Source organism: Cuculus canorus, chromosome 4 (genome assembly GCF_017976375.1).
Source record: "Cuculus canorus isolate bCucCan1 chromosome 4, bCucCan1.pri, whole genome shotgun sequence".
Classification (NCBI taxonomy): domain Eukaryota; kingdom Metazoa; phylum Chordata; class Aves; order Cuculiformes; family Cuculidae; genus Cuculus; species Cuculus canorus.
The window spans coordinates 3,846,843-3,867,153 of record NC_071404.1 but is presented as its reverse complement, the minus strand read 5'-3'; the positions used below and the strand labels follow the sequence as shown (position 1 = coordinate 3,867,153).

The 20,311-nt window shown below is 47.1% G+C and overlaps 1 protein-coding gene across 3 annotated transcripts in view; it reads left to right on the top strand.

Moving 5' to 3' along the window:
• The window catches only part of PTPRA (protein tyrosine phosphatase receptor type A), a 151,550-nt gene that overhangs the window by 61,566 nt on the left and 69,673 nt on the right, over positions 1-20,311 (top strand). For all 3 annotated transcript variants that reach the window (XM_054065427.1, XM_054065426.1, XM_009566861.2), the window contains one exon: positions 10,712-10,783. In XM_054065427.1, coding sequence (XP_053921402.1) covers positions 10,712-10,783 — 72 coding nt within the window. The remainder of the gene's footprint in view (positions 1-10,711; positions 10,784-20,311) is intronic.

Below are 20,311 nucleotides of genomic sequence, written 5' to 3'. Positions count from 1 at the left end.
GCTATGGCTTAATTTTCCCCTCCTGTTCAGCTTTCGTTTGCATTAAAAGTCAGTACAAAAAAGATACTGAGCTGCTGGAGCGTGTCCAGAGGAGAGCTGGTGAAGGGTCTGGAGAACAAGTCTTATGAGGAGCAGCTGAGGGACGTGGAGTTATTTAGTCTGGAGAAAAGGAGGCTGAGGGGACACCTAATAAAACTGCCCGAAAGGAGGTTGTAGCAAGGTGGGTGTTGGTCTTTTCTCACAAGGTGAAAGGAAACAAGAGGAAACGACCTCAAGTGGCAGCAGGAGAGGTTTAGACTGGATATTAGCAAGAGTCTCTTTACTGAAAGAGTAAAAACCACTTCTCAATGGTGAAACATTGGAAGAGGCTGCCAGAGAAGTGGTGGAGGTATTAAAAAAACATGTAGATGTGACGCTTCAGGACATGGTTTAGTGGGCATGTTGGTATTGTATTGCTGGTTGGACTTGATGATCTTAGAGGTCTTTTCCAACTTTAACAATTCCATGAAAAGCGTTATTCTGCACTGTCCAGTCCAGTAAGGGCTTGTTTGATGCTCAGCCAGAGCAGGACTGGGTTGATGTGCCCCTGGAGGTATCCTGGAGGTGTCCTGGTGACTGGTAGCAGATCTCACGATGCAAACCACCACCTCTTAAAAAGCCCAACAAAAAAGATGCTGGGAAATACAAGTGTTAATGATGGCCACAAAGGAGCTCTTGCTTTTTGAGCAGCGTGACTTTCTGTAGCTCTGAACTTGTGACCCGGAGAAGAAAAGCACAATATTCCAGCTATAACAATGTTGTATTTATATCCAAAGCTCAGAAATGCGTCTGTGCAGAGGAATGAAGAACATCCCATTGCTGTCTGATGCGATGATACCATTTTTAGAAATCTGGCTGGAGCTTTTTCTTGGGTTGCTTCCTGAAGGGTCGCTTGGTGTCTCTGCCCCAGCTCCATCGCCTGCGTGCATGGAAATCACAGCTGAAACCACCGTTCAACTCTATCACACAAGCCACATTGTGTGGGTCTGTCTTAAAAACGCTCCTGGTTGCCTTCGAGTGGATAAAGCTTGGCTTAGTGACTCAACAGCCTTTGAGGTGGGGTTTGGTGAAACGATGGGTAGAAAAACCATGGTGCTGGAGCGTCTCCAGAGCACAGCAATGGAGCTGGTGAAGGGTCTGGAGCATGGGAGCTATGGGAGTGCCTGAAGGGCTTTGGGCTGTTTAACATGGAGTACAGGAGGCCAAGAGGAGATGTCATCGCTCTCTACAGCTCCCTCAAAGGAGGTTGTAGTGAGATGGGTGTTGACCTCTTCTCCCAGGTGACAAGTGATAAGACGAGAGGAAATGGCCTCAAGTTGCACCAGGCAAGGTTTAGATTGAATATTAGGAGATATTTCTTTCTGAAAGAGTGGTGAAGCATTGGAAGAGGCTGCCCAGGGAGGTGGTGGAGCCTTTGGGAAAACAGAAATGCCAGCTCGCCCCATGCAGAGGTGGCCACCGGACCCAAGAGCCACATCCCAGGAGGCCAGCAGATGCACAACTGTATGTGAGAGGCGTTCATCAGGGATTTGGTAGTCAAATATCGGCATATGGGCTGATATAAGTAGAGAGGTAAACAAGTTCTGAGTTTACCTGAAAACATCTTCTGCAGGGCACTTTAGTCTACCCGAGATCCATGCCAGGGATGCTGGAGCTGCTGAACACACCGTATGCAGAGCAACACGCAGCCCAGACGCCGGGGTCTCATTTTTAATCCAGTAAAACACTTGCAACTTTTTTATTTCTCTTCCTCTTTTGACTTCCTTAATGAATAAACATACAAAGGGGGGAAAAAGCCCATCCAGCCCAAAAAGTCGTCCTCTGTGCAGCCCAGGTTTGCTAGGAGCAGCTTGGAAGGTGCAACATGAGATCTTTAGCAGCACAATGGGGACAAGAGCCAGCTTGTCTACAGCAGGTTGGCCGTATCTTGTACAATCTGTGTGTGAATGAATGCAGCAAGCTGGCATTTCTGTTTTCACAGAATCACAGAATCACAGAATCACCAGGTTGGAAAGGACCCATTGGATCATCGAGTCCAACCATTCCTAACACTCCCTAAACCATGTCCCTAAGCACTTCATCCACCCGTTCCTTAAACACCTCCAGGGAAGGCGACTCGACCACCTCCCTGGGCAGCTGTTCCAGTGCCCGATGACTCTTACTGTGAAGAATTTTTTTCTGATATCCAACCTGAACCTCCCCTGACGGAGCTTCAGGCCATTCCCCCTTGTCCTGTCCCCTGTCACTTGGGAGCAGAGCCCAGCTCCCTCCTCTCCACAACCTCCTTTCAGGTAGTTGTAGAGAGTAATAAGGTCTCCCCTCAGCCTCCTCTTCTCCAGGCTAAACAACCCCAGCTCTCTCAGCCGCTCCTCATGAGACTTGTTCTCCAGCCCCTCACCAGCTTTGTTGCTCTTCTCTGGACACGCTCCAGAGCCTCAACATCCTTCTTGTGGTGAGGGGTCCAGAACTGAACACAGTTTTCCCAAAGGTTGGAGGAAAAAAAAATCACCGAATAATATAACAGTTTTGGTTAGGAAGGTACCTTAAAGCTTATCCAGTTCCGCACCCTGCCATGGGCAGGGACACTCCCACTGGATCAGTTCACTCCAATTTGTAGAGGAGGACTCTTTTGAAACAGCTTTGCCCCGGCTCTTTGCGTCTTCCAGTATCTTTAAGAAACAGCAAGACCTAAATTTTCCGAGCACCAGCAGAAGACCAGTAGGTGCTCCAGGACGTGCTGCTGTGCTGGGACACAGACATCAGCCCTGCAACCCATCCAGCCAGAAGGTAGCTTGGAAAAGACATGGAGATGATTGCTCCACACGCATGAAGATAGGGTGAGGAAAGGAAGGCTGAAAGATTTGTCAAGGGAAATGGTCTTGTTCTGCACAGTGTGTTTTCTTTATGTATTTGTTTTCCCCGCCTCATTCGAGAGGCTTAATTGGGTTTTGAAGATTTGAACCCATCTGGTTTATCTCAGGGTGTGTTGTTGCCACAGACTCTTATCAGGTGTGTCGAAACCATTCAAACAAAACCCTTTCAACGTAAGCTTGTGTTCAGGGTTCCTGTGTTTAGCCAAGGTTTCGTATCAGCAGTGTTTTAATTCAGGGTGGAATAGGACCACAATTAATGCAGCTACGGGAAAACTCATTGGTTTTTGCGCTCTTTAATAAATTATTTTGTGGGATGGACGTCCTGGGGTAGTTTAGTACTGATGGATGGGAGTTAGAAATGTTAGTGAGGATGCATGAAAGCACCAACACTGAAGTGTAAGGTGACGGCATATTAGAATCTTAGAATCAGTTCTGAAGTCCTCAGCACAGGACACAGATCTGTTGAGGTGAGTCCAGAGGAGGCCACGGAGATGATCTGAGGGCTGGAGCACCTGCCGTATGAAGACAGGCTGAGAGAGTTTGGCTTGGTTAGCCTGGAGAAGAGAAGGCTCTGGAGAGACCTTAGAGCAGCTTCCAGTATTGAAAGGGGCTCCAGGAAAGCTGGGAAGGAGCTTTTGATCAGCGAATGCAGGAATAGGACAAGGGGGAACATTTTAACCTGAAAGAGGGGAGACTGAGATGAGATCTTAGGAAGAAATCTTTTCTGTGAGGGTGGGGAGGCCCCGGCTTAAGTTGCCCAGAGAAGCTGTGGCTGCCCCATCCCTGGAGGTGTTCGAGGCCAGGTTGGATGGGACTTTGAGCAGCCCTATCCAGTGGGAGGTGTCCCTGCCCATGGCAGGGGGTTGGAACTGGGTGGGTTTTGAGGTCCCTTCCAAGCGTTCTATGATTCTCTGACTCCGTGAATCATTTAAGTTGGAAAAGACTTTTAAGATCATCTAGTCCAGCTGTAAAATAGTTGCCTTGAGTAGAAGCGTAGAAAAGCTTTACCTTCAGAAAACTGCCAGCTTGCTGAGCTGTCAGGGCAGCAGCGGGATGCTTTCTTTGCTTTGATTGCTCGTTTAGCTTTGACATGTCGTTTGCTGGGATGAAAGGAAACATCAGCAAGCAAAACTGCGAGAACTGCTGGAGTTTGTTGCTGTCGTGGCACTGCCAGTGCAGTAAATAGGCAGGGAGAGTAAAAAGGCTGGATTTTTTAAATACTTTTTTATGAGAAAGGAGATAACGATTGGATGCTGTCCCATTTTCAGGCCAGGAATTGTTTGCCAGCCTTGAATTACAGGAATTGCCGTAATGAGTTCAGCTCCGCGCCTTGTGCCATGAACTCGGAGCTGGCAGGGGCTGGGGCAGCTTCACATGCCGGGACCTCGCGTTGTGCTCCCATTGGAAACAAGTAAACGGTTTGGAATGGAAACAAAACCACATTGGGTTTATGCTCTAAGGGGAGATAAAACAGTGAAGAACAACTTCATTGGATTTTGTTATTTCTTGCTCTATTACCTTCTTAGCAGCAGGAAGTATTCTGACTGATGATGCAACCAGCTCCTGGTTTGTATTTTCCCCTTTTTGAATGAATTTCATAGAATCATAGAATGGTTTGGGTTGAGAGCAACTTAAAGATCATCCAGTTCCAACCCCCCTGCCATGGGCAGGGACACCTCCCAGTGGCCCAGGCTGCTCAAGGCCCCATCCAACGTGACCTTGAAGCCAGGTTTGGTATGGAGCATTTTTGGACAAAACCTTTTTTAGCCTCTTTGGCTTCTCTGGAATCCAAAACAGTTTGGCTGGTGACAGACTTAACCTAATTACCACCAAAGGATGGAGAGACGAGTTTCTAAAGCTGCTGCCGAGCCAAAGTATTCAGTGTTCCAAGGGGCGTGGAAATTACTGGGCGTTAAGGCGCTGATAGTGGACCGTGCCGGTTTCACTGTTGCTTCTTAGAGAGGGATGAGTTTGCTTTCACTGCTGAACTACTGGGGGGATTCTGTTTAAAAGTGAAGGGGAAAAACTACCATCCAGCCACTAGAGCTCAAGTGGAGCTATGGAAGAGCAGAAAGAAGCTGACGGGGTGTTTTCACTTCATGCCTTGCCTATTCCTTTGGCCTTGCAGCTGAGGCAGCTCCCTCTTGCTCCCCACTCTTGCTTCATGTGGAGCATCCCTCAATTCCCGTTTGCTCCTCTTCTTTTGCTGTTTTCACCCTATCACCCTTGTTTTCCCTTTCCCACAATAACTCGTTTTCATCCCTGCTTCCTTTACCTTGGGTTCGGTTTGGGGTGCTCGCTATGCTTGCTCATAAATGGAGTTTGTGGCTTCCATCGTCAATCTTTTAGGTGCCTTCACAGAATTTTGTGATGTTTTCAGCCCAGAATGTCTGCGGAGCTTTACTCGGCTCCATACTGCAGCTGGGCAGCTTCTGGATGCTGCTGTCAAAACCATCTCTTGATATTTCTAAGGTCAAAGCAACGCAGAAACAAAAAGTACAGGAACACTGAGGTCAAAGGCATTAAAACCCTTTCACCTTTCGTCTGTCCCGGGGCTGGTTTGGTGTTTAAGCACTGTTATTTGCTGAAAACTGATTATTTTTACATTACACTGTATGGAGCGTCTCATATTTGTTCTCACCTGTGGCGTTGTGAGTATTACCATATGGTTTGCCCGAAGTTGCTTGTTTTTAACGCTTTTAGTAGTAGGTTAGCACTTGGTGCTCTTCTGCTGTGTGTTTTTTAGCCAGGCAAAGTGCCAGCGCGTCTGTTGGAGAAAAAGCTCCTGGCTGGATCCTAGAGAATAAACTGAGCTCAAATTCCTTCTGAAGGGAGAAAGCTCAAGTCCCGCAGGTAGGATTTTTCGTCGTAATGATCCCATTTGACAGCTGAACTAGTGGCCAGTTTTGGTAGGAAAATTGAATGGCTTAAGCAGCATTCCCATACGGAGGAGAGAGAGGTGGTGCAGAACCAGACCTGCCCCAGACCTGGAACTGAGCAACACCAGGAGCACCACAACGTGGTCCTCTGCACGGGGCCACCGACTGCAGCCCCGCAGGCATTTGGGGCTCAGGCTGCAGGATACCTGTGGGATATCTAAAAAAAATCCATGTTCTGGTAAGAGACCATGAAGGTCTCCCTTGATGCCTACCTACGCTTGCTAGACCTGCTTGTGTATTTAACTGAATCTCAAAAGGAGAAGCTGTTGCTTTGCAATTTCTTTGTTTCTCTGTTATAGAATCATAGAATCATGGAATGGTTTGGGTTGGAAGGAACCTTAAAGCTCATCCAGTTCCAACCCCCTGCCATGGGCAGGGACACCTCCCATGGGATCAGGTTGCTCAAAGCCCCATCCAACCTGACCTTGAACGCCTCCAGGGATGGGGCAGCCACGACTTCTTGGGCCACCTGGGCAACTGGTTCCCACCCTCACAGCAAAACATTTCTTCCTAAGGTCTCATCTCATTCTTCCCTCTTTCAGTATCAAACTATTTCTCTTCGTTCCCTGAAAGCCCCTCCCCAGCTTTCCTGTAGCGACTTTGAAGTATTGGAAAGCCACTATAAGGTCTCTCTGGAGCCTTCTCTTCTCAAGGCAAAAAAAGCTCAACTCTCTCAGCCTGTCCTCTTATGAGAGGTTCTCCAGCCCTCAGATCATCTCCATGACCACCTCTAGACTCGCTCTAAAAGATCCATGTCCTTCCTGTGCTAGAAGAAGAATCCAGCATTTCAGATGAAACAATTCCCAGCAGGTCTCCTCCTCTTCTCCCTTATTTAGGCTTGCTCTGGGTCGATGTGTGGCCATACCTGCCGCAGTGGGATGCAGCCTTTTCAGATGCAGCAGCTCGCTCCTGGGGCCGTCCCAGAGGATTGTGGCAGATTGCAAACACGCTCGATGCAATCATTCCATCCCAATTAGCATAATGACACTGCCTAATTTATGCACAAATTGCCCTCATTTATGTGTTTCGATTCATAATATTAAACCATGGGTGGAATGGGATTCGATCTCAGCCCAACCATGGAAGCATAAGCTGTATATCCACCCCAAAATGTTTAAAAAAGTCAAAAATTTGTTCTCCGTGCTCCTGAAATGTAGAGTTTTATGTTGTTTTGCCCCCGCAGCTCTGGCAACACGAAGGGGTGTGGGGCAGGACTAAACTCGTGGTAGGAGGTAAGAGAATAAAAGATTCCCGTGCTGAGATTTGCATGGATTAAAGGCAGCTTTAATTTACCCTGATACGCTTGACTTTCAGGTGGATTACGGAGGCGGTGGGATTTGGGGCTGTCTGGCTGACTAATACCTGTCTTACTGCTATTTTAATTATCTTAATAAGTGATGAAGGAGTCCTATAACTGTAGGCACCTCTGGCAACCCCAGATCTTCAACAGTTTTGTGTGTAGTGTTTTACATCATTAATGATCTCGATTCATAGACCCACTGATGTCGTCTGGAGTCCCACCTGGTGTAGCTGTTCCCAAGGCACTTTCTCAGCAGGCTTATTCCAAAAGAGAATCATAGAATGGTTTGGATTGGAAAGGACGAGGAAGTTTATCTATTCCAACTCCCTTGCTGTAAACATCTTCAACTCTGTCAGGTTGCTCAGAGCCCCAGCCAACCTGACCTAGAAGATTTCCAGGGACAGGGCATCTACCATCTCTCTGGGCAACCTGGGCCAGTGTTTCACCACCCTTGGCATAAAAACTGTCTTCCTAATATCTAGTCTGAATTTCTCCTCTTCTAGTTTAAAATCGTTCCCCCTTGTCCTGTTGCTACAGGGCCTGCTGAAATATTTTTCCCGGTCTTTTTTATAAACTCCTTTTAAGTATTGAAAGGCTGCAATAAGGTCTGCTCAGGGTCTTCTCCAAGCTGAACAGCCCCAACTTTCTCAGCCTGTCTTCACAGGGGAGATGTTCCAGGTCTTTGATCGTTTTTGTGGCCTCCTCTGGACCCATTCCAACAGGTCCATATCCTTCCTGTGCTTATAATTCCAGAGCTGGACACTGGACTTCAGGTGGGGTCTCATGAGGGGACAGAATCCCCTCCCTCACCCTGCTGCCCACGCTGCTTTTGATGCCGCCCAGGACACGGTTGGCCTTCAGGGCTGCGAGCGCACATTGCCGCCTCAGGTACAGGATTAATAATTACAAATAGTATCCATACTATTCCCATGTGGAATGTGGGCTCCTCAGGATACTACAGTTCTGCAGGTTTATCTGACAAGTGGATTGCATTGCTGGCGCTTTGGGTCGCGAAAAGGTCGAGGCAGAGCAGATGAGTGGAGAAGCTGAGGGTCAAACAGTCAAATGTGGGACACGCCACCTCCTTTCAGTTCTGTCGTACGTTTGTTCTTTGGCAACCGTGTTTCCTCTATGCGCAGGCCATATGACTAATTTCTAAGAACAGATGTGGACCTGAGGTATTCTTGCAAGCATTTATAACATCAGATGTTTCTACTCTTCTGCTCTCAAGCGATGCGAGCGCATGCCTGCGCTGCGCTCCGTACCTGTCAAAGGAACATGGTTTATGAGTCACTGCAAGTCACGCATCGTGACCCACTCTCTTCTGTTACCTGTCTGGTTTTACAGCCATCGGAAGATGCAGCCTGCTCTAAAACCCATTCAAACCTGTTGTATTGGCTATTCTAAGCTTTTCTAAGCTCTTTAGTTTTCATTCTGCCTTTGTATTTCCTCTTTTCATTACCTTCCAGCATAGGTTCCTCCTTCAGTGAGATGTTGCCTTCACCCTGGAAGGAGCCGTGAGCGTGCACTGCATGTGTCTTTCTCCAGGCTTTGTAAGAACTCAGCTACATCGCTGATTCCCTTTTAACTCTGCTAATGACGGCAGGCAAGGAGATTCCTTCGTTTCACCAAGGCTTTCTAAAGCTGGAGGTGAATGCAAAGTCTTCCTTTTTTTTCTGCAGTTCTCAATCCTGTTCAAGACCACTTTTTGAATCTGGCAACTTTGTGACCAAGAGAATAAACTGACCATGAAAATATCGACAGCGTGGTTGCTTGCACCAAATTCCTGATTTGATCCCATCAAATTTACCCCATTGTTTTCAGTGCACATTAGCGAAGGGTCCTCCTTCCCATTGCACAGGGAGAAAAGAACAGGCTGAAGTCTGGGCTGTATTTCTACAGCCCCCAAAGCCCTCTGCCCTGGGACAACAGCCTTGCTGGGAGGTTGTTAGGGAGTGCTGGATCGTAAGGAAGAAAATGGAAGTGGTTTGGGGGGACCAGCAAGTTTGGCACCTTTTAGGGTTGCTTGTTTTGAGCCAGAGTCGAGAGAAGGCAGAAGGTTCAGCCATTCTCCAGTTGCCTTAAAAACAAAATATCAGGCAAGAAATCCAGGTCTCCTCCTCCCTGGCAGGTCCAATGGCTTTTTAATCTGCTCTTTCAGTGCTCTTAAAGTGGAAGTTGCCGGTTGCTGGTGGTCTGCTCGGGTTAAGCAGTGATTCTGGCAGACTTCAGAGCAGACGTGATCTCCAGGTCTCATTGCTTTGAAGCTTCCGATTCTATCACACTCTGCTAAATCAGAGTTTTTCTTCTCCATGGAGGTAAAAATCAGCCTTGTGCGCCCATCTGATTGAAGTGCTGAAACTTGTCTAATTGAACAAGTGCTCGAGTCCACACTTGAGTAGGATGAAAAGCAGTGAGGAGATCACCCAGGGATTATATCTGAGCTCCACAGCTACTTGGCACTGACAGAGCAGATGGCTGGGTCGCATCCTGCCCAAGGCTGGGGAGAAAAGATGTTGATATAGGGAAAAAATATTAATTTGGTTGAATATATTCAACTCTTAAGTCCCGAAGTGCCTCGGGTCTCTAATTTCATACTTTATAACATCAGCCCAGAAGACGGGATTAAGTGAAAGGAGGAGTTGGTTCTGCAAACTCGTGCAAAGCTTCACAAAGCTGATGTAGGTAAAAATCTTTTGAGAGGGAGAGCAGAGAAGGAGAGAGTGGGAGCGACTTGGCTTGTCCTGTAAAATGGGGGTCAACCAAGAACAGTCTCAACTTAGTGAGTAAACCATGAGTCCATGGGGTGCAGCTCTGCTGGTGGAGCGAGGAACCCACGTCCGAGAGCTGGTGGGGAGAGAAGCTGGTTTGTGCAGGTATGTGAGAACATCACAAATATCGCTGCAGGTCGCCTGAACCGCAGGGACAAACTTCAGCCAGTTGCCATTAGGACTGCACTTGTCTGTATCCAGAGAGGTCTGGGCTTGGGGAAGTCTGCTGGTGGCTGCCTCGTTGCTATGTGGCCATCAGAAGTCCTGGTGACCACTGTGTGGCTTTCTGGCCCCTTCCCTTGAGGTGGGAATGAATGAATATAGATGGAATCACTTCTTCATGCGCAGAACCACTTCTTCACGTGCCTCAGCCACTTGCTTCTTGGTAAATACGCACTCTTAGGAACCCAAGGCAAGTACAGTTCCTTCGCTATGATAAAAATTATCTTCTGGCTGTGGACCCTCCTAAACTTTACTTTCCTCCAAACAGCAGTGCACGTATCAAGCGAAGCTGTGAGCGTTAGGATCTCCTTCCCGTTCACCACCGCTGCTGCCTCTGCCCAAAACCACTATTAACCCTGGAAACTCCTACGATTTTGCCTTCTGTATTTAAAAGCCATTTTTAATATTCCAAATGTGTTTCCCGCTTATAATGATAAACTGCATTTTCATACAGGTGGAATGAAGTGGAATCACCTCACTGGCAGCAGTAAAAGTGCTCTTTTCCTAAGGTGTTGCTGAGTTTTAGCTCTTTGGTTTTTAAAGCTTGGTTTTTTGGTTTCTTTGCAGGGGACACCACTGGAAGAACCTTTATGGGCTCCTAATGACGTGCAGGTGGACGATTTTCTTACCATAATTAAGGTAGGAAGAAGCATTGTTAATTTTGGCATCTTGGCATTCATCCTTTCCTTGAAATGAACTCGCTGGTGTCTGGGCCACTCATCACTCTGTTTTAGAGTTCACCAGTCAACGATGGCAGTGCAAAGCCAAGGCATTAAATTGTGTTCAAGTGTCCCTTTAAACACAGGGGGAAGGGAAATCTTATTTAAGAACTACCTGGGAACGTAACTAAGTGGAAAAAATCTGACTTCCTGCCCCAAAGGATAATAAGGTCTCTGTTGGTACAGAGTTGGAACCGGCATGACTCCTGTTTGAGAGCGCTCGGCACAGGGATTTTTTTGTTCTGCTGAAATGTGGTGGTTGAATTGGAATTCGGGTTCTAACTTGCCATCTCAAAAAAAAAAAAAACAAACCCAACCCTAAAAATATATTTTATTAGTTTATTTTCACTGTCTTGAGCTTCTGTGGAAAGCTGGTCCATGTCCAAATGTGGCAAGAGAGAACTCAGTTCTTCATTAATGAAATGGAGGAAAATCCCTGATGTTAAAAGCACTGAACTATTGGGCAAACTTGGAAAAGAAAATGCAAATGTGTACAGAGTTAATTGTGTTTAAAAGTAGTTTCTATGATACTTTAATATCCGGATACTTGTCTTGAGGGCGGTGAGGCCCTGGCACAGGTTGCCCAGAGAAGTTGTGGCTGCCCCATCCCTGGAGGTGTTCAAGGCCAGGTTGGATGGGGCTTTGAGCAACCTGGTCCAGTGGGAGGTGTCGGTGTCCATAGCTGGGGGTTGAAACTGGATGGGCTTTAAATGCCCTTCCAACCCAAGCTATTCAATGTTTCTGTGATTTCTACCATGGCTGTTGTGCTTGGAAGCATCTCCAGGAGGGTACAATGGTCACTTCTGTTGCAGTAGGAAAGGGAGTCTTCACCACAGCCACCATATGGACTCACCATGTGAGTCAGCCTTTCCCCTTGCAATCAGAAAACCTCAAAAAGCCATCTTCACTTTACTCAGGCAGGAGGACTCCACACGTTTCCAGGCTTTGCTCTACGCACTCATAGCATCTCGATTTATGAGCTCAGAAAGGTGGTAGAGCCGTCTCCGAGTTCCCACCAACATATTGAACCTCTGCAGTGAGCAAATACCCACAACACAGCACAACTGCACGCTTGCCTTGAAGCTTGGTGAGATGTTTGGTGAGACTGAAGTCACGGACAGGATTTTGTTCTTGCATTTATTGGACTATAACCATGAAACAAAGCATTGTGGGTGAATGTGGGATGTGTTAATTCTATCGCACTTTAACACAGGCTTTGCTTTGCATTGTGGTTAGAGTTTACACTTCTTATCACCACGAGTGGAACGAATGGTTCGGGTCATTCTTGGGGTCGGCGGGTACGTTACTGGCTGAGCAGTTGGAAGGAGAGCGGGAAATTCAAGCTGTAACAAGAGCAAATTCTTTTCATCCAGGTTTACAGTTCTCCAATGTATTTGTGCTTTTTGTTTGGCTTGCGATAAGATGCAGTGCTGTGGAATTTGCTCGCAGCAGGGATTTGCATGAATTATTGTTTCTTACAAAATGAACATGTGTGCAAGCCTTCCCTTCTGCTCCATGGTACCGGAGAACCCGTTAGGAGGATTTGTGTGCCTGAGTGCAGCGGTCAGCAAAAGCCAAGTGCTTGGAGTAGCAAAGATGCAGCGGTAGAGGCAAAACTGCTGAAATCAAGGGAAAACTCCTTCTGGGCTGTGCGACGGCATCTGGATGTGCATGTTTGGTTTAAGTGCTGACTTCTTTCCTTCTCATCCCAGTGTGATTTTTTAAAGGGCAACCTCTTCCCATTATGGGAGAACAATTGCGCTTGGGCTCGGTGGAGTTCAAGTTTGTGCTTAGGATCATAGAATCATTGAATGGTTGGGTTGGAAGGGACCTTAAAGATCACCCAGTTCCAGCCCCCCCTGCCATGGGCAGGGACACCTCCCACTGGATCAGGCTGATCAAAGCCCCATCCAACCTGGCCTTCAACATCTCCAGGGATGGGGCTTCCACAGCTTCCCTGGGCAACCTGTGTCACTCTCTCACCACCTTCATTGTGAAGAATTTCTTCCTAATGTCTAATGTAAATCTTCCCACTTCCAGTTTAAAGCCATTCACCCTCACCCTGTCGCTTCAGGTCCTTGTAAAAAGTCCCTCCACAGCTTTCCTGGAGCCACTCCAGGTACTGAAAGCTGCTCTAAGGTCTTCCCAGAGCCTTCTCTTCTCCAGGCTGAACAACCCCAACTCTCAGCCTGTCCTCATAGCAGAGGTAGTCCAGCACTCACATCATCTTTGTGACTTCCTCTGGACCCGTTCCAATAGTTCCATCTCCTTCTTCTGTTGGGGATTCCAGAGCCGGACACAGGACTCCAGGTAGGGTCTCAGGAGAGCAGAGCAGAGGGTCAGAATCCCCTCCCTCCTGCTGCTGGCCATGCTGCTTTGGATGCAGCCCGGAATGTGATTGGCCTTCTGGGCCGCAAGTGATCAATTAGAGGATTTGCTGATTGAAATAATGTGGCCCAAAAATACATGGAAGATGAATGTAAACAATCATTATGGATGGTCTGTTGATTCTGCACTTAGAGCATTTCATTTGAAGGGTTTTGTGTTCTTGTAGAAAGATCTTTCCGTAAATCACTAATTAAGCAAATTAGCTACAGTGTCATCAGTCTGTCTACAAAAAGCAAGAAGAAACCTTCAAGCTGCAGACTCAAATTATCCAGTTTTTCAAATTACGGTGTTGAATAGGAATAGGAAGAGCAATGAAAGAATCACTTGACATTTGGGAGACTTGAAACCAGGTTTCACACAGAAAGGCTGGCTTTTTGTTTTAATAGAGGTTCTGTATCATGCTACAACTGCCATCTTGACTTAACATTTGAGTAAATCTCATAGCATTACTGCTGATCAGCATTAAAGTGTACGAGGACAGGCAGAGAGAGTTTAGGTTGTTCAGCCTGGAGAAGAGAAGGCTTTAAGGAGACCTTAGAGCAGCTTCAAGTACTGAAAGGGGCTCCAGAAAAACTGGGGTGGAGCTCTTAATCAGGGAGTGCAGGGATAGGATGAGTGGGAATGGTTTTAAGCTGAAGGAGGGAAGATTTAGATTAGATATTAGGAAGAAATTCTTTGAGATGAGGGTTGTGAGGCACTGGTACAGGTTTCCCAGAGAAGTTGTGGCTCCCCATCTCTGGAGGTGTTCAAGACCAGGTTGGGTGAGGCTTTGAGCAACCTGATCCGGTGGGAGGTGTCCCTGCCCATGACAGGGGGGTTGGAATTGGATGATCTTTAAGGTCCCTTCCAACCCAAACCAATGTATGATGGAATGATTCTATGATAACTTTGCCAGATAGGCCGACTAATAATTGCCAGCTGATGAGGACACCATTTGGGCTGTGTGCATGTCCTGGCACCAGTGGGTGCTTTGAGCATGTTACAGTTGTGTGTATGGTTGGAGCTGCGTATGGGCTTACAGTGAGCTGCTCAGCTGGGCATAAAACCCATCCAGGCATGGAGGTGACAGTCATATCGAAACTGGTGCAGTACTGAGCTGAATGCCGTGTTTTGTCAAGGGGGTTAGTACTAAAACCACATATCTCATCTTAACGATGTCAATCCAAATCCATTCTCTACGTTGGGACCATCTATATCCTCCTCTGTGTCTTTTCCAACTGCTTTGTCAACGTCTTTTGGGAGGTGGGAGCCAAGCTGATATGCCCTGCAGAAGAGTTTGATGCATGTGGTTTCCTTCTCACCAGTTCCAGCGATGCCAAACACCGAGCTGATGTTTTCAGCGCTACCCACAATAACTGAAAGATCTTTCCTGCGAGATAAAAGCCAGTAATTGTGGTTGGCTCATTCTTCTGGTGTGTGTTCCCGTATTAACTTGAAATTTAATTTATTGTCAAGAGTGTTGCTGCTGCTGTGTGGTTCCATCTCCTCCCGCTTGCCAAGGAAGGCTGTGCAGAAGCCCCGGCTCTGGATCGGATCTTGCACCCTCTGTCTTGAGGACTGTGCTTCAAAAAAGTGCATTGGTGCCGTAACTTGATCTTCGCCCTGTGTGAACGCGACTGTGAGCAAACTGCAGGAGAAGCAAAGGGGAGGTGACAGTCAGGACCCATCCCAGTCCTGCAGATCACTCTGCATCAGATGGTCATCAGATGGCTTTTGCATCAGATGATGACCAAGCCAAGAAGTGCTTTTGCCCTCACTTGGAAGATTTGTCCTTTGATTTCCATCAAAGCTGTCGTCCTTCTCAAACCTTTAAATATTGCTGTCAAACTGTGGCATTTGTTGATGTGGAGGCTGAGCCTTGGAGGGCTTTTTGAAAACACAGTGGTTGCCCTGAGACCAAAACCCCCAAATTACAGGTGCTCCGGATTCCCGTAAGCACTTCTGCCTGTTTTTTTCCTATGAATCTTCAAAATTCTACACTGAATTTGATGTCACTGATGTGACCCAACCTCCTGGCCTGCTAAGAATACTCTGGGATGTATATGAACCATTTCACAAACCACCAGTGCTGAACACACCTCCAGTGCTTGCTGTTGAAGCCGACTGCTGGCTGGAGACGCGAAGGAGACAACTGCTTACAGAAACCACACCGGGCAGCGTGTTGGGACCTGCAACCCTTACGTGGAACTGCTGTGGATAAATAAACACATCCACCCTCCATCTTCTTTCTGACAACTGCCTCCCTGGAGAGTAATTTATTCTGTTTCCCGGTAGCGTGTTCTTCAAGCAGGTTTCTTCTTGCAGGTGTTTAGGAAGACCTCATTTTTATGTTAATTCAGCGTAAACATCAATGACTGCTCGTGTCCTCTGGAGACGTGAATTTTATTGAGATTCAGTCCTGAAAAAACGATACCAGCGACTGACGTACCTGTCACCTGAGTCAGACGGGAAGCTGCACCGGACCGGTGGTTGCCTCAAAAATACGTTGCCAGCACTTGTTCTACAGGGTGTAGCAACCACAGCTTCAGCTTTCAGGAGGGTTGCAGCTGTGGTCTGCAGCCTGGGTTCGGGTGCTCGGTGGTGTTCGCTTGCTAAAGTTTAAGAGCTCCATCAACATTGTTTCTCCACTGAGATCGTCCAATCCTAGAATCGCTAGGTTGGAAAAGACCTTTGAGATCATCAAGCCCAACCCTACCTGTCCACTACTAAAATCAGATTAAGCAGTGCTAATTACAGCTCAGCACGGTCTAATGCTGGTGGGCCTGTGCTTGGAGGAACAAATGGTTTCATACTTCGACAACGGCAAGTGTAGAGTCCTGCATCTTGGGAGGAACAATCCCATACAGCAGTACAGATGAGGGGTTGACTGGCTAGAAGGCAGCTCTGTGGAGACGGGCCTGAGATTCCTGGTGGACAAGTTGGTGATGAGCCACCAACGTGTGCTGGTGGCCAAGAAGGCTAAGGGTATCGTGGAGTGCGCAGAGACAAGTGTGGATAGCAGGTCAAGGGAGGTTCTCCTCCCCCTCTACTCTGCCCTAGCGAGGCCCCATCTGGAGGCCTGTGTCTAGTTCTGAGTTCATCAGCTTAAGAAAGACAAGGAGCTACTGGAGAGAGCCAAGTGGAGGCCATGGAGACGATGACGGGACCGGACCATCCCTTTTACAAGGAGAGGCTGAGAGACCTGGATCTGCTTAGCCTGGAGAAGACAGAGAGGACCTCATCAATGCTGATTAATACCTAAAGGGCGGCTGTCAGAAAGGTGGGGCCGGAGTCTTTTTAGTGGTGCCCAGCAACGGGACAAGGGGTAACGGGTACAAACTGGAGCACAGGAGGTTCTTCCTGAATATGAGGTAAAACTTCTTTCCTCCGAGGATGACGGAGCACTGGAACAGGCTACCCAGAGAGGCTGTGGGGTCTTCTGTGGAGATTTTCAAACCTGCCTGAACACATTCCTGTAGAAGTTGCTCAAAATAAGCCTGCTTTACTAGGGACTTGAACTAGATGCTCTCCACAGGTCCCTTCCAACCCAAACAATTCTGTGATTCTGTGATGACTTCAGACACATCTCTGCTTCGATTATATTTGGTGCCATGAAAGGATTTAGTTGCTTTGTGTCTTCTTCAAAAGAGTAGAACTTTCAAGTTGGGTAGCTAAGATATCAGGTGATTTAAATGACTATTTTTACACCTCAAAAGGGACCTTTTTCTGAGCAAGTAATGCTTCCTAGCTTCAGCCAAACCTGCCTTGCTCTGGTCGATCAATAGCATGGCAGATGTGGAGGAGAGTTCTTTGCTGTTGGGGAGTTTGCCTGCTCCTGGTCAGAACAATCGGAGAAGATGACAAGTTCAAGAAAATGAAGATGTGGAAGGGTCAATGTTCAGGCTCCTTTGTCATTGCCAGGAGCTGGGAGGTGCCTCTGAAGGATGGAGCGGAGCAGGCTTGCCTTTGGTTTCAATCGGTGGTGCTTGTTCCTGCTTTGTCAGGGCTTCCATTCTACTGACATTAGCTTTTCATCCCCCATCCTCACCGTTACAGAGCAGAGCAGATCCTTGCTTTCTGATAATGGAAAGCAAACAGAGAAAAGCAGGTGAAAAGTCTTCTGCAACCCCAACTTTGGGTAGCAGTGGCCTCCCAATAGCAGAGGAGGCTTCCATCAGCAGCTGTTGCAGAGGTTATTCAAAACCTTGGGTAGACCTTGTGGCAGAAATCAAAGGTTGTTTAAAACCTTGGGCAGATCTGGTGGCAGAAATGTGTGTTAAGTAAGACAAGGAGAGGAGATATAGTCAGCCACGCTTTGTGTTTGTGGGTGAAGACATGAGTGCAATGTTTTTAGTAGCAGATTTGGGGTGCCTTTCTGACCATTGTTTCACGGTACCGAATACAGAGGACACTGAAGCTGGAGGGGCTGGAGGAGAACATCTGATCCCAGCTGATATAAACCATGAGATATGGAATTGCCCCCAACAGATTTCTTACCCCAAGACCTTACCATGTGCTGTAAACCACATCCATGTTCAGGAATACATCGGGTCATCGGGATGCAGGTCAGCAATGTGGTTAGGCAGGTCAGTGGTTACTCACATTCTCATCTCTCCTTTTCCAGAACTCACTTCTGTGGTGGTATTTAAGCGTTTTCTAGTCCAAATCCTTGAAATTCCCTGCTGCAAGTAAAAACAAATATATCAATCCTATCAACTCTCTCCAAGTGCAAAGCATGGAAATCCCCTGTCCTCAGGCTGGCACCACTGCTGCTATTTTCCTCTCTCCCTTGACCAGTGACTTTGCCTTTAATATTGCCATTTAAATATTTTGTGGCTCATGCAGTGATTAAAGTAAAACCCCCAAATTATATATGCTATGGGAATTTGGCAAGCAGCACATGGACCTCTCTCAGTTCCAGCCGGTGGTTTGATGGATTTGTCATACTTCTATTATACACATGTGTGATCTGCTTGCGGTGAGGAACCGCTGGTGCTCGGTCAGGGATCTGTTCCCTTTTCACACGGAGTCATTTCTGAGAGCAAGCTGATATTTGGGGTTATTTTTCATGTGTGAATGTACATGGTGGAATAAGGCAGGCTGGAATAATTAATTATTCCCTGGGAGAACGGACTATTTCCAAATGTTGTGATGCTTTACCCAGGATGGTCCAAGGTGAAGATGTTTTATGGGGAGCAGTATCTGGTAGCAGGTAGTCTACAGCAGTTGGGGAGAGGCAGACAAGTTTTTGATGCGTAAATCCTCCAGTTCTGAGACAGAATGCGTTATCGGTCTTATGAGTTGAGACAGTTGCTCTGAGCTTCATCCAAATAACACTGAGAGAGAGAGAGAGAGAGAGAGGACAGTTGGTACCCACGGAGCTGAGGGATGCTCTCACTGGGGAAGGAGGTAAATAATTTCTTGGGGAACATGGAATGGTCATATGGAGGAGGACAGTTTAGAGGGAAACTAGCTTTTGTTTGTTGCTGAGTGACAGTGAATTTAATTCCAAGGATTGTTTTTTCAATGTGTTTCATTGATACTTGTCAAGGTTCAGTCCTAATCAGCAGGAGGGTGGTGTAGCCGGTGAACCATACAGAATTTGGGGAAATAAACAAAAAATCCATAGGGTTTTCCCGCTGCAGAGAGCATCTGCGGTGATGGGGGCTGAGTGTGAGCAAACAATTCTACAACTCCCTGAAAGGAGGTTGTGGTGAGGTGGCTGCTGGTCTCCTCTCCAAAGTAACAAGTGATAGGATGAGAGAAATTGGCCTCAAGTTATGCTAGGGGAGCTTTAAATTGGATATTAGGAAAAGTTTCTTTAGTGAAAGAGTGTTGGAGCATTGGAAGAGGCTGCCCAGGGAGGTGATGGAATCACCGTCCCTGGAAGTGTTCAAAAAGTGTGCAGCCGCAGCACTTCGTGACATGGTTTAGTAGGCACAGTGGTGTTGGGCTAGTGGTTGTATTTTATGATCTTGGAAGTCTTCTCCATCCTCAATGATTCCATGACTTCATTTTGGACAGTTTCTGCTTCCATTTGATGGTGCTTGTGTTTCAATGAGCAATTCAGCAAGGTCGAGGAGCTCTTTGAAGAGCTGCAGGGAGGGAATAAGCTCTTTAAAGAAAAATGCTTGAAATGCGGATGGAGTTTATACTACAATAAAGCTGTGTTTCACGTTTGCGTGGTGCTCTCCTCTCTTCACTGCAAGGTGCGTGGTGGTGCGTGCTGGCTTGACTGCACCTTGCTCAGCAGATGTTCTTGTTCTTACCTTGGGTTGAGCTTTGAGGAAGCCTGAAGTCAAGCTGCTGTAGTTCTAGAGGAAGTTTGTGGGTTATGAATTCAACTCGATCTGGTCCTTAAAAAAAAAGATAAAACAATAAAGGAGGGAGGAAAGAGGTAATGTGGACTGCTTCCAGTCTTGTAAGGGGGTTGGAGAGGTCAACAAGATTGTGTGAAGAAGGCCACGCTGCCAAGAAAACCAAGTGCCTTAGGTTTTGCAAAAAGCTTTGTGTTTGAGACAAAGTAGTTTTGAGGATTAAATGCTGCTGTCCTCCACATCGTGAGTGGGTGTTATGACATCTAAAATGACAGCTGAGCTTCTGAGATATAGGTGTGAGAGAGCAGGAAGGTCTCTGCAGTCCATTTGAGTTTAGTTATTGCATGTCGCCATGTATAGTGTTCCTCCATGCAAAGAAAAGTCAAGGGGACATGAGAGCTCTTCAGGAGGGAAGTGACTCTAGAACCATAGAATCATGATGTGATTTGGGTTGGAAGGGACCTTTAAAGGTCATCCAGTCCAAACCCCAGCAGGGACATTTTAAGCAGATCAGGTTGCTCAGAGCCTTGTCCAACCTGACCTTGAATGTTTCCAGGGATGGGACATCCAACACCTCTCTGGGCAACCTGTGCCAGTGTTTTACCACCCTCATCTCTCCTCTTCTAGTTTAAAACCATTACCCCTTGTCCTATCTTTACAGATGCTTTCTAAGTGTGTCCCCAGGCTCTAGAGATGAGGCAGCAGGAAGAATGATTCTAGTGCCTGTTGAAGCTGTGTTGGGTTCTTCAAGAGAGCAGTTGGTC